General features: G+C 50.7%; 1 protein-coding gene across 1 annotated transcript in view; it reads right to left on the reverse strand.

Moving 5' to 3' along the window:
* Positions 1 to 12,142: 12,142 nt before the first annotated feature.
* Positions 12,143 to 13,866, reverse strand: part of GPC3 (glypican 3) — a 138,292-nt gene continuing 136,568 nt past the window's right edge. The window contains exon 8 of the mRNA XM_005488180.3: positions 12,143 to 13,293. Within this exon, the coding sequence (XP_005488237.2) occupies positions 13,118 to 13,293 (176 nt within the window). The 3' untranslated portion in view covers positions 12,143 to 13,117. The remainder of the gene's footprint in view (positions 13,294 to 13,866) is intronic.

A 13,866-nucleotide genomic window follows, 5' to 3' on the forward strand; every position in this document is an offset into this window, starting at 1 on the left:
AGTTGCAAAATGATGGTCTGAGTCTGGTTTCTGAATGTCAACAGCCTGATATTTGAGGGCAAGCAGATCTGGTGTTTTGTCATGGGCTGATGTCTCTATTTATTTGTATCACTTATTTTTATCCAAGGGCCACTTCACCCCATAGAGAAGAGCAGAAACCTCCTGCAGTAACTGCTCCACTCTGGGGCAAGGGCTGGGTTGGTGGGTTTGCTCCTTGCTGCCTTCTGTAGGTGGGCTGGGTGTGAGGGGCTGTGCACACTGAATAAAGATGGGAAGATGCTGAAAGGACAGGGGGATCAGGCTGGCTGTGCAGTGAGGCTGCTGTTAGTGTCACTCAGCTCCTCATTGCTTGCAGGGCACCGGGCTTCCTCTGCAGAGCTCAGGACCATCTCCATTTTAGGGAATGCAAGAGTTTGTCTCTTTCCCCAGAAGGACAAGAAATCATCCCAGCTCTGTCCCCAGGCACCACAGGGAGGACCTGGGGACACCCAGCTTTGAAGGGCACGGGAATGCACTCACTTTCACAGATTTTCATGCCTGCACTCCCTAGCTCTCCCAAAAGTGACTGTGTGGCAGATGGCTCTGACGTGTAGCACACTCACACCCAGAGGATAAAAATATTCCCCAACAGATTCCTGGCAAGTGAACGTCAGTCACCATTGCTCCAGAGCTGGCCATGGCCTCCTCTCCTCCTCTGTCCCCCAGCTGGGGGTGCAGAGAGGGTCCCCAGGCTGCATGTCCCCAGTGGCATCACAGATCAGTGCTGGCAGCTGGGTGGGCATCCCAGATCCATGGACTCACCTGCACATCTTCCACAGCACAGCACTCCCGGGGACATGTCCCATCCTCCCTGCCCCAGGTGGCCTCACACCTGGCTGCCACTGAGGAGGGGTGACAGGTGAGACCGGACCCTGTGCCTGCCTCACCCAGACCCTTCTCAGTGTGATGACTGCCAGGATGTTTAATTCTCCCTCCACTCTCACCTAATCTTCCTATGGCCATGAGGTGAGGCTGGAATGGGGATTGCTTGAGGCAGGGGGATTGAGAGGAACCACTGGTTGCAGGGCAGAGATGGGTGGCACAATTCAAGGATGACAGAGGAAACAAGCCCCCAACTCGTTCTTGCATTTCCATCCCTTCCCAGCAGCAACCCCCTGCTCAGCCCTCCCTTGGACATCCTGAGCTATATTTACAGCAGGTATTGCTGCCTGGACTGGTTTATTTTGCCTTTATTGCACTCCTAGGAGTTGGTTCTATGCTGGTGCCAGCCTGGGACAGGCACTGGCAGGGTAGGGGCAGAGTGGGGTTTGTGGGTGCTGTGAACAGTGGCATGGCCAGCCCACACACTCCAGAACGTGCAGCCTCCTGGCCCACAGATAAGCTCATCACCCATATACAGGGGTCACAAAACTCTGGAGCTGCAGAGATTAGGACTGGAAAAAGCATCAGACACCTGATGCCTTCCTCCCTGGCCCAGAAAAACCGACCTCAAGCTGTCCTCTCCCTGTCTGCTCTCAAAATCCCTCCTCAGTCAAGACTGTGCAGTCTGTCCCAGCTACCAACTCGGTATTTCATTGCACAAAAGCATTTCTTAATGGCTAACCTAAACCTCCCTGGCCACAGTTCAAGCTGGCTATCTTTTTCCTCCTATCTCCTGTACATGGAGAAAACATACCCTGCTATCAGCAGAGCCCAAAGCTCCTGGCACATGTGGCTGGAATGGCCCCTGTTGCTGTTGGTGGTCCCACCAGCTCTGGGACTTGGCCCCTGCAGACCTGGGGCACAGGGAACAACCCCAAGCACTATTCAGAGCAGCAGGAAATACTCTTCAGCATGGAAAGGAGAGAGAGAGGGAGAGGCATGTTCAGAGCAGCAGATAACCCAGCCAGCTGGCACTACTTAAAAATGAGTAATAGCTGCATATCACCTGAACTGCCTGGTGCCAGCTAAAACACTGTGGAGCAGAGCCAGGAGAAAAGGGAGCCTGTTGCCCCACAGTTGTCAGCAAGGCCATCCCAGTCCCCTCTGATGCTGGGCATCACCTCTCATGGCATTTTCTACCTGTGGGCAGGCAGCTGGTTCCCACAGCAGCGCTGGTTTCCGTGCTCCAGCCCGTGGAGCTGCACTGTCATGGGCAGCACAGAGGCCAGAGCTGGTTTTGACAGCTCGGGAAAGATCAGTGTGAGCTTACCAGGGGGAGCTCCAGAGGTCTTAATTACTGCAAGCAGCACTTCATCTGGGGCCTTTCATTGCCCACAAAGCACTTCCACCTGGGCACCAGTCCAGCAGGCGTTTGGTCTGTAGACATCTGCCTCGTTCCTGCAGGGATGCGCGTCACTGCCTTTGAGGATTCTGTCAGCAGAGGGGAGCACAAGTGGCCAACTCCTTTAATATCACCTGAGATGCAGAAGGCAAAACAGGTCAAAGGAGAGCAGAGGGAGCACCAGCTCTGAGCAGGAATGACCCAGTTCTGTTCTGTACCAGGCTTCAGTATCAATAAAATAATTATATAGTAAAAAAATAACGATGAGACTTTTTGTTTTACCCTCAGGCACTCTTTTAGTTCTGTTTATAGGCTATTTCAAAAGAATTTGTAAACACAGAGTGGAAAATGTTTGTGCTGCACAGGTGGAAGTAAATAAAACCTGCTTAAAACACCCACTGTGGCAGGCAGAGGGTCCTGGCAGCACACACTGCTCACCCTCTGGATCTCCTGGCTGGACAGGCTGATGTGGCTCCTCTTACCAACAGTGCACTGCTGGAAACCCATGAAGGAGCAAGCTGGGAGAATGGGATGCAGGATGAGTGCTGGCTTAAGCCCTGCTGCTTGAGAGGACTCACCAGACTTTGCCTTGGACCAAAGTGATCACAGCTCCTGTCCCTCTCCCAGGTTCAATGTCCATCAGAGGATATAATGTGGGTCCCAGAGGGTGCAACCCTCCTCACCATCCCAGCCCCTGAATGGATTAAGCACCATCCATTCCACAGCAGGGATGTACATCCCGTGCCTGTGGCTCCATCCCCCTTGTTCAGCAGGGCTGGCGCAGCACTGTGGCTGCTGGACACTCACGGCTATATCATTGCTGCTTGAAATCCTTTTTTTATTTTAATCTTCTTTTTTCATTCTCCTCCATTCTTGCCCCTCACCCCCCATGGTTTAAAGTTTTGAAATGAAAATATGCAAGTTGTGACTTGCGGGTAGTGAGTCGGGGCTTGCAAGGAAAGCGGGAGGGAGGAGAGAGGAAAAGAAAGAGTGATCGGCTCAGAATGCCAGCAATTGTTTTTATCCTTTCCAGATGAAGGAAAAAGATCATGTTATTTGTTCAGCATACAGTTCCAGATTTTCAGGAATGAAATCTGAGAGCAACATGTCAACGGTCTGCCTTGAGAGCTGGGGTGGATGGCGGCCTTTGTGCTCCCAAACACCAGCAGGGCCAGCACGCTCAGCTGAGGAAAAAAAAAGGCTCCATTCTCACACTCTGAAGTGGTGGCATTAGATATCAGCAAGATAATGGGCCCAAGGCCTAGCCCTATTTCTTCTCCCAACCCAACGGCCCCAGGCTGCTGGCTTTGATGTACTCATTTATTTGCCTTTTCCTCTCACAGATGATATTTTTAACCGATATTGCGGTTTGGGCATAGACTGGGGAGAAAGGAGGGGGGAAAAAATGAAAGTCATTTTATTTCAACAGCTGATCAGGAGAGAAGAAAGGAAAAAAAAAGATGAAAAAAAACCCAGCCATTGGTTAGCCTGCAGGTCGATGTTTCCTGCTGTAAATCAGGCAGGACACGGTGGTCTCGCAGCTGGAGGGAGATCCCGCATCAGCCCAGCACACATCAGGGCTGAGGCCGGCGCAGGACAGCCCCGGCCCAGGGCATTTGCACTTGAATCCCCAGGGAGCAGCAGGGAGATGGTGGGGTCAGCGAGGTGGCCAGTGGCGAGATTGAGCCGGGGCTGATTGATGTGCGGGGCCGGGTGGGTGGTCCTGCCCGGGATGGGGCCAGCGGGAGCGCCACTGTCCCCCTGATGGGTCTGTCCAAGGGTTAGGAACTCCAGCAGGCAGGCTGGGAGCACCCATGGCCTTCAGACACATCCAGGGCAGGGTGGGTGAAGAATAAAATAAAGGACTTTTCTTGATACCTTATGTGACTTCCCACAGCCTGTGTGGGAGCAGTGCTCAGCATCCCCAGGCTGGGAACCTCCCAGGGTGACCACATCTCCTTCCTCTGGAAAAAGGTGTCTTGGAGGAGGTGAAGACTGCAAAACACCCTTGCAGAGCCCATCAATGGAGGACCTGGCATCCTGCTGGCTGTTGTGTCCACAATTTGCACTCTTGCTTCCATCTTGGTCTAAAAGAGCAGCTTCAGGGATGTCTCCTCTGTGCTGTGCTCAGGCCTCACTTCCAAAACTGCCTCTGTGCAAAATCATCATCTCTCCTCCTTGCAGCACCCTCCCGTCTGCCCCGAAACACCCGGCTCTTGTGGATCCTGTAGTGCAGATGCTCGCCATGGATTCTTGTACAAGAGGGAAAAAACACTCAGCACTTTTTGCTATTAATGGGCAAAAAAATGTTCCCTGGGGAAAATTTCCTTGTGACTCACATCTCTGTGTTGGTTCAGAAGGCAAAGCATCAGGTATCTGTGTGCCTGCTCTTCTCCTGTGACATGGGTCTTTCTGCCTGAAAGTAACCATGAGCAGTGCTGAGATCCTGCAATTTAGGTTTCACAATACTTCATGTAAGTGCCCAGCACTTGAAATTGTTGTCTCAGCTCTTTAAAGAAGTTTTTTTTTTCCCCCAAGTCCCACAGCTGCAGTGGGAAAACTGAAAACTCACACCCAAATAATGCAAAAAAACAGATGGCAGGAATGGACATCCAAATTCATTAATTTCTTAATTTAAAAATTTGTTAAAATTTAGTTTGGTTTCTAAGGCTCTGCCAGCCAGCTCTGCCACTGCTGGGATAATACTGTGACATTTACAGTGACAGCAGCTCCTATGGGTGTTTTTTTCCCAGACCTGTTAGCTGGCACACATGTCCCAGAGACACAGATTTGCTCCTAAGCCACATCTCAGCTGCAGGACCTGGTGCACAAGGGGCTCCTCTTTTGCTGGCACACGGTGCAGCCTCAGTCTGTGCCTTGCCAGAGGTGAGTTGTGCAGAAAGCTGTGCCCCTGTGACAGCAGTGCTGGGGTAGGGGATGCTCTCAGCCCCCAGCAGAGCTATGCTCCAAAAGCAGGAGCATCTGGCCCCTCTCTGAGGGACACTTTCAAGTGGAATAAATATAAAAACAAAGGGTTTCATTAACCTGGACATCACCATTGGTATGTACCTGCCCAGGACCCCATGGAAGAGAGGAGGCTGAGGGGAAAACCAGCATGGGAACATGAGAGGAGGTGAAGCATCAGCACCTTCCTTCCCACTTTGTGAGCATTTCAGGGCTCATCACACTCAGCAACACTGAGCCAATTGTGTTTTAACACTTTGTCTAACCATGACTATTTTGGGATGGAGCACCACAAACTGCAGGTGCAGGGACAAGTAACATCAGTGGAGACCCCTTAAAAGAGGCAGAGCAGGTTTGGCTGGGCTGGCATGCAGAGCATTCCCTCGTCCCTCCTGCACGCTCCAGACACCCTCTGGAAACCCCTCTGGCCATGGCTTGCTCTGACCTTCCCCTGCACCTCGGGCAGCAGAGATTTCACTGCCCTGCTCCTGCAGCCAGCTCCTCCCTTGGGCTTCACAGTGATAACAGCACCAACAGGGGAATCCCTGTGCAGCAGCACAGAGCCCATCCAGGCACTCCACAGCCCTGCAAACCATCCACATGCCCATCTCACGCTGTCAGCAATGAGATCAAGAGCAGAACCTTAACCAAAATGCCATGTGAGGCTGTGTAAAAGAGGTGGTAAAAGGGGAATCCACTTATCCCACAGTCAGCAGACAGGAACATCAGGATCTTGAGTTATTCCTTTAGAGATTGGATTAGCAGGTCAAGACCACAATAACCAAGAGCTTCTGCCAGACAGTCACCAGGGATGGAGTCTGGCAGCCCATCAGGCAGTGGGATCAATCAGTCTCCTTAAAAATAATTAAATGATCTGTCTATATCATGCTTAAAATGATCACTCTTCAAAGGCTGTAAAAACAGATTTCAGGCAAGAAGCACGGAAGCTGCACAGAGGTTTGAGTGAGTGTGCAGGATGAGCCTGACCTGACCCTCTCTGCAATCAACCAGGCCAATTAGTGCCCAAGACAGCATCTCCGTGCCCCACGCTGCCAGCCTGGCCCTCTGAGCCCCAGCACGTGCTGGCAGCCCTGCCAGGGGCTCCCAGGGCCACTCAGGTGGCAGTGCCCAGCCTGGGCTGCAGAACCAGCAAGGTGGTGAGCACATCCTTTGCAGGGGCTTCCACACCACCAAGGCTGGTGACACCAGTGGAAAAAATCCCCTTCCCTGCCCTCCTGCTCTGTCATCCTTGTCACGAGCAGAACAGTCACGAATCTGGAGCAAGGGCCCTGCTAGAATGATTCGAGAAAGGAAGATGTTGGTACTTTGGTGGGCTGGAAATGGCATTCCCGTCCTCTGACGTGGTCACAGGAGGCTGAGCATAGCAAAGCCAGCCCTGATGGCTCTGTGGCAGTGCCATGGCCAAGTGTCCGTGCTGGTTACCACGTTCAGGAGATGTTTATTCAGGAGATGTTTATCCCACACACGGTGTCAGGCAATAGCAGGAACTTACACCACGGGTCTGGGACCCTGGGCCAAATCCTGGATTGTTCCACAAGTTTCAGCTCAACATCATGAGTCACAAATGCCACCAATTCTCCCTTTACTTTTTTTTTTTTCCATAAAACTTTGTTTTCCCATCAAATAGGAACAAATACACCCAATACCCGGAATTTTGCTAGATGGAGTCCAGATGACAAGTTCTCAGAAAATGCTGTCAGCTGCTGAGATTCAGATTCAAGAGACATCATCCAATGTTAACCATAAACAACAGGGGCAACAAAATGTCTGGCAGATCTTGAAGTGACACGAGATGCCTGCACTCCACAACAAACCCGTTTCACACCACAGGAAAGGTCACCACTCTAATCCACTTCTCGGTGGAATGTACACAAACGTCATTCTTCTTCACATCTGTAATTAAACAGCCTCTTGCTTTGCTATCCAGCTCATGTTTATTTTCCCATTTGCTAACATGGTGGATGGTAATATAATATGACACTGAAGGGACACAGGCTGCTACAGGCAGGCTTTCCACTTCTTTCTAGTGATTAGCCTGCAGAGAGCTGGAGCTGATGGCTGTGCTGCTTGGATCCAGCAGTGATTTCCTTTCTGGACGTGCAGCATCTTTGCACATTGAAATAATAACAGCAGAGAAGGCAGTGAAAGCAAACAAAAACAAATGGCAGAGATCCCTAAATGTGTTGACTCGTTGCAAGAAGTTGCTGAGGTCTCTGAAGGGCTCCTACAGGGGAGAAGACAGCAAGTAAACTGGGAGGTTGAGGCTAAATCTGTACTTCTGCTATGAAAAATCTGGTTTTCAACACTGGTAAGGGGCTGGATCACTTGGGAGAAGTGTTCCTTCTCCTTGTGGCCACCAAGGAGCATTTGAAACAATGCTGGATAATCTCTAGTGGGGCCCTTCCTTCCCCACAAAGTGCTCTCGGGTACCACCACACCACACAGCATCCAAGGGGAAAAACCCCACACCAGCAGGAAGGATTTTCCCTCTCCAAACCTTCTGGGCTGCAGGGCTGGCACGTGGTTCATGGTTCAGGAGCTGGACATGAGGGCTTTGCAGGGAATGGCTTTGTCTGTCAGGAGGGACTTGGGATGCATCACTCTGCAGCCCCAAGCGTGGCCGTGCGCTTCGGATCCTGCACGCTCTCAGCAAAACAACACCAAGATGTTTATTTTCAAAAGGATACAATGTTTGACAAAACAAATGATATTTGATTAATACCCACTGCTTTTCTGGGGTTTCTTTTTGAAGGCAGTAAATTTGCTGACTGTATAAACATGCCACAGTGGTTCATCTTCCTATGCCAAAATTTCAGTTACCTCATCTCCAGGGAATGCCCTTAGTAACATTTTGACAAGCCTATTTAGGGGGTTGTTTGTGGATTTGGGTTGCTTTTCCCCCCCACTTTTACTTCTTAGGGAGGTTTCCTATGAGCAAGCCAAGCAAGGCTGGAGCTGAACAAAATCCACCTTTTCTCTTCATATAGGGACCTTCACCACATCCCTAAGAAAAAACCCAAATTCCAACACTAAGGACCAGCAAGCATCTTCCAATGTCATAGATTCATCCCATCCCCTTCTGGCTGCTGATTTCATTCCCCCAGTACCTCCATGCCTAACTCCTTGCTAAGGGAACAAATAACAAACTGGGGGAATTTGTGATTTTCCTGGTGCCCAGCTGAGTCACCCCCCAGCTGTGGAGCTCAAACTTAAAAATCTCTGGGTTTCTGAGAATGGCCACCTGCTTCCAGGGGGTGTGGTGTGTGATCTGGTAAAGCTTTAGCAGCACTTGTCAATCATTAAGCTGCAGTGCTGCTGGAAAGGTCAGGGAAATTCCCACCAAGGCACCCAAGTGTTTGGGAACCAAAGGATATTCCTGGGCTGCTTTAGCCTAGGGCAGCTGGAGAGGCTGCAGGGCAGGACAGGTCTGCTGGGCTTGGCCAGTCCCAGCCCTGAGCTGTGTGCTCCAGCATGGCAAGATGTCTCAGCAGCACACCTGGCTCTTTGGAGCACTCTGAGTGTTTGGGTGGTTTCATTTATTTCACTTTAGAGACTTATGCACCATCCCCTGCTGCAGCCTGCTTGTCTCCCTGCTCCCTTGGTGCCTCCTGCCCACCACCACCACCTCCCACCCACCTCACCATGGACCAGCAGCTGCCAACAAGGCAGGACAGTCCCCTTGTCCCTCCCAGCACAGCAGTGCCCAGCCTGCCACCCCAGCAGGACCCTGAGCTGTGCCAGCACCCTCCAGGGCTGGAAAATGCCCTCCTGGTTGGTGGCATCTCCCTTGCTGTGCCCATAGCTCAGCATGCACCAGTTTGGCCTGAAAAGCAAATCAGAATACCTGAGAGCACAGGATTGCCGGTGCAAATCAAATACCTGAGAGCACAGCATCCCACATGTCCCCCTCCTGCAGACCCACAGGAACATGCCCAGCTGCCAGGTCGCTGATGGGGCTCTCTGCATCCTCCATGCAAGGAGCATTTTGTTTCACTTGGAAGCTCCAGCGAATCCAGCCCTGGATCCTTGTTAGGCCCATGCTCCAGAGGGCTTGAGGGCTTTGCTCATGGAGACGAATGAGGAATTCTGAAAATCTCCCTGAAAAACGAAACTGAGACACTTTAGATTTCACTTTCCCAAACAGCATGAGCTGTGAGCACCAGCTGTTTCCAGCAGCTGTTCAGTGTGTTAGATTTTACCATTCCAGCACTAAACTATTAGTCAATTGATTAATGAACTGGAACTTCCCATCCAACAAAAATATTTTGGTTTTAAATTATAATTTGATGCGTGGTTAGCGCAGAAATACATTCCACATGCTAAGCACATGTTTGCATCTCATCACCACCCTCAGACACAGGGAAAGGTGTTGGCTTCATCACCTTTTTAAGGCTGCTTGCAAACCCCTCCAGGGATGCAGTTTTAGCTCTAGTGCAGTTTTTTATTTTGCAGAATGCACGAGGGGTGATGCTGCTCACATGGGATGGGGCCAGCAGGCTCCTGGCACCCCAGTGCTGTGAGTGGAGCTCAAAGGAGCTGCAGAAGTGGCCACAAAGCACTAAGGTTAACTGGCAGGAGTGAGGGCTCAGCCACCTGAGAGTGGAAACGTTCCCAAGGCTGCCAGGCCTTTATCTGGGACCTTGTGCCAGCACAAGGTCCCAGGCCCACGAGGCAGCACTGGGACACTGCTGGCAGCTGCACCAAGGAGCCACAGCCCTGCACAGGGAGACCTGGGGACTGCAGCCAGTGACAGCTCAGCACTGGCCCTGGGTTTCATCACAAAGCTAAAAATTATCTGAAAGGAGCTGTTCCATTGTTTGTTTTTCCCCTCCCAGAAGCACCTTCATGCCATGAACTCCTCTATTCAGCTAACACCCCAGGTATTTACCCTGGTTACACTTTGCAGGTCAGAAGTGGCCACCACTGGTGCTGAATTGACATCCCTGTGTTATCATGGTGCTGTGTGCACAGCTGAGCTCCAGCCCTGGCACCTGCCAGCAGCTCGAGCCCTCCTCCACCCTGACACAAATAAACGTGATATATATGAGATATGTATACTCATTAATAATAGATAATCATATCAATAATGATAAAAATTGAAATAACCATGTATTAACTGTTAAACCTGCCTGTCCTGGGACAAGGTTTGGAGCTGCAGGTACACATGCAGAGGGGAGGTGACAGTGCCCATCTCCTGATGGAGGGGCCCCATCCCATGGCAAGGCAGGTCACAGTACACAGAAATAGTGTAGGGAAACAAACAGGGAAAATCTATTCCTTATTTCTCATGATGGGAATGAAACACAGCCCAAAATTGAACACCAGCTCTATTCCACCTCGGTGGCCAGGGCATTCCTTGCAAACCCCCTGTTAAAACATGTGCACAAACCAGGGCAGGGAAAATTCAACAGCTGCTTTCTCAGGCTATAATCTGTTATTTTATAAACTTGGCAGGTAGTGGGCTCAAAGGCTGTTCTTTGTGATCTCTGATCATAACAAAGTCTCCAGCAAGCAGAGCTTTGCTTAACAGCAGAGGGAAACCAGGCTCAGCATGCCTCAGAGGGGTCTTCTGCTGAGAAGCACCAGCATCACACTTGGTGATGCACGTGGGAGAGCCCACCAGGCTTTGTGAGACACAGCAAGGCACAGCCCACGCCAGCTCCTCGGAGGGAAAACACACTGGACTCCTACTGAAAAACTGCTGCCCCCTCCCATCCTGCTGCTTATCTAAGGAGGCAGCACACACAGAATATTCCTGCCATAATATTGGAGGAGCTGATGTCCCTGCACTGGCAGCAGCGATACCTGGCGAGGCAGAGGCAGCACATCATCTGTGAACAAACCCAGCAGCCCACTTCCACCCCCAGCACTCCCAGGGGATGAAAGGAAAATGATCAGAAGGGAAGAAGTGATTCAAATTCAAGTGGCACTAATAAAATATTCCCTTTGGTGGAGAGAGGCTCAGGGGCTCAGCCAGCTGCAGCACAGAGAGCTGGGATGGTGTGAGGAACTGAGCAGCAGGAAGGTGAAGAAAAGCCTCTGCCAGCACCACCATTGGCTCTCCCTTGCACTGCCCCATGCACCAGGACCCCTCTGACCAGGGGTCAAAGCACAGTCCCAGTAACAGAGAAGATTGCAGTTTGGTTTGTGAACATGGAAAATATAAAATACAAAAATATGTAAAATACAAAACCACATCACTGTGCATGGATGCAAAAATCAGCCCTTACAGGAATACCACGTCAGCACTGCCCAAACGTCCCCAATCCCTGGTGTAGATGGGACATGAGATTCTGAAACCCAGAGGACAGCTCTCCAACAATTAACCAACAGGTCATGCCATGGGTTAGCCCAGATCTGCTCATTTGCATCAGGAGTGATGAACAGGGAGTTAACAATTTTTGCTGTTATTTTTTTACAATCATCTCTCCTTCTGCCACAGGCCCAAAGCACTTCACACAATCCCAAGGCTTCAAATCAGAGTCAGACAGGTCAGCCCCACCACTCAGACTGGGTAAAGTTTCCACTCTCCATCTGACTGCATGGTTTAGAATTATCTACTCTTTCCTAAACATAAAGCTGCTGTAAAAGAGGCCTGATGCACACAAATATTCGAAGCATGCACGTGTGTGTGAGGGGGTGCATGCACAGTACGTGCACACACTGCAGTTTAAGATACTGCAGATAGAAACACTCTAGTAAAGGCAGATCTTAAACAGAAATATGCAACCATCTTGGCCAGAAACCAAACCAAGCCCAGCCCATTCACTGAATCAGACCAAGCCAAGTCCTGGTGTCCCTGAGCTGGGCCCAGTTGGTGTCCCCAGGCTGCCCACTCTGGTACAGCACAGGCTGCTGTCTCACACACATGGGAGGCCACTGCCAGGGCACCACTTAGAGAGCAACCAATCTTTATTTTAGAGATAGCTTACGTAAAGGAACATGCAAAGAAACACATGAGTAAGAGTCTCATCTGCCTCAGGCTCCTGTAAAAGGCTGTAAATCCTTTTCTTTTCCCCTTTCACAGAAGGTTGGCCAGTCATTGTTCACCCTCAGAGCACAGAGTGTACATCCCTCCTTTGGCTGGGGCTGTGCTCGCAGGTTTCCCGTGGGAAAGGAGGCACTTCACTCCTGAAGAATGAAGCCAGGTTGTTGCATGTGCCACAAGGATGCTGGTGGGGATCAGCCAGCTGCACTGAAGGGCTTCAGGACCTGGATGGGGGCTGAGCAGCAAAATCACCTCCAACCTGCCATGGTGCAGGTGGGCTTTGTGCCTAGGGGAGCAGATCTTCACCACAGTCCCAGGGCAGGACAGTTCCTCTTCCACATCTTTCCTCCTGCCAAGTGTCTGATCTTCTCTCTCCCCTGTCTTCACATGCTCTCTGTTATGTCCTGACCAGATTCCCAGGGGTGAGACTTCAATTTGGAGTAAGTACAAAAACCAGTTGAACTACAGAAAAAATCTGTATTAAGTCAACTTAGGAATCAGGGGTATGATATCTGCTGAGAGTATTTCATAAACCATAGGTGTTCTGTACCCCATGCATGTTTGAACAACTCAAAATGAAACATGGTCTTCACCTTAACAGCAAGGGAGACCTCAGTGTTCAAAAACTGTGAAGAACACAATTTAATATGAACCTGCTTATATTTAACAGGATTATCTTTAAAAAGCACTGTTAGATGTTTACTAGTTTGCCATGAACCAACACTTTCTTAAATCTGGGGTTTTTTCTCTGAAGAGTCTTGAAAAACTGACTCAGGGCATTTGTCCTGTTTTTGGAAATGTGCATATATTTCAGAAGAGGTTCCAAATATCTTCCTCACTGAAAAAAGGCATGGAGAGACACGGGGTGCCAGCAGCAGTGCTCAAGGCTGGTGGCACAGCAGCAGCAGGAGGAGCAGGCCAATGCCAGCAGCAGGACTGGGGTGGGTGGCTGCACTCCCTGGGTCGCTGCTGGGGACTGCAGCTCCATCCTTGCTTTGCTGATTCAGGAGCTGCTTATTTGCAGAGATGTCATCCATGTCCAGGTCATAGGCCAGCTCTGAAAGCAGAAGGAGAGAGGTGTCAGTAACTCGTGGTGTGTCAGCATTCTGTCACACAGCACATTCAGCCCCCACAAAAGTGGGGCTCTGGGGCAGCCCTGCCACAGCTGAGGGCAGCTGGGTCTGGGTGCAGCCAAAGGCATCACAGCTGGGCCAGAAGAGCTTAGCAAACATCTTGTCATCCTGCACCCACCAGTCTCAGCACCCTACACCAAATCTGATTCTTAGGGAGACCAAAAAATCCCAACTGTGAGGTGCTCCAGTAAGAAAACTAAAGAAATAAGGGATGTGCCTTATTGGAGAGCTACTCCCAAGGAAAACCAGCTGAGCTTGGATGTGGTGTTTAGCAATGCAAATTGTGTCTGCTCCCCAGGCACAACAAGGATGCGTGCAGGAGTGAGGAAATCCTGGCGAGCACCAACACTTCCCCAAACCCAGAGTCAGCAGCAGGCCTTGCTCACCAAAGCCTCCTGGCTCCTGCAGGACCTGGGGAGCTCTGCATTCCTGCAATCTTACGTAAGAGTGTGCAAAATATGCTCCTTATGGCACTGAGAACACATCCCATCCCTGGT

The sequence above is a fragment of the Zonotrichia albicollis genome, chromosome 14, assembly GCF_047830755.1.
Source record: "Zonotrichia albicollis isolate bZonAlb1 chromosome 14, bZonAlb1.hap1, whole genome shotgun sequence".
NCBI classification, from domain to species: Eukaryota; Metazoa; Chordata; class Aves; order Passeriformes; family Passerellidae; genus Zonotrichia; species Zonotrichia albicollis.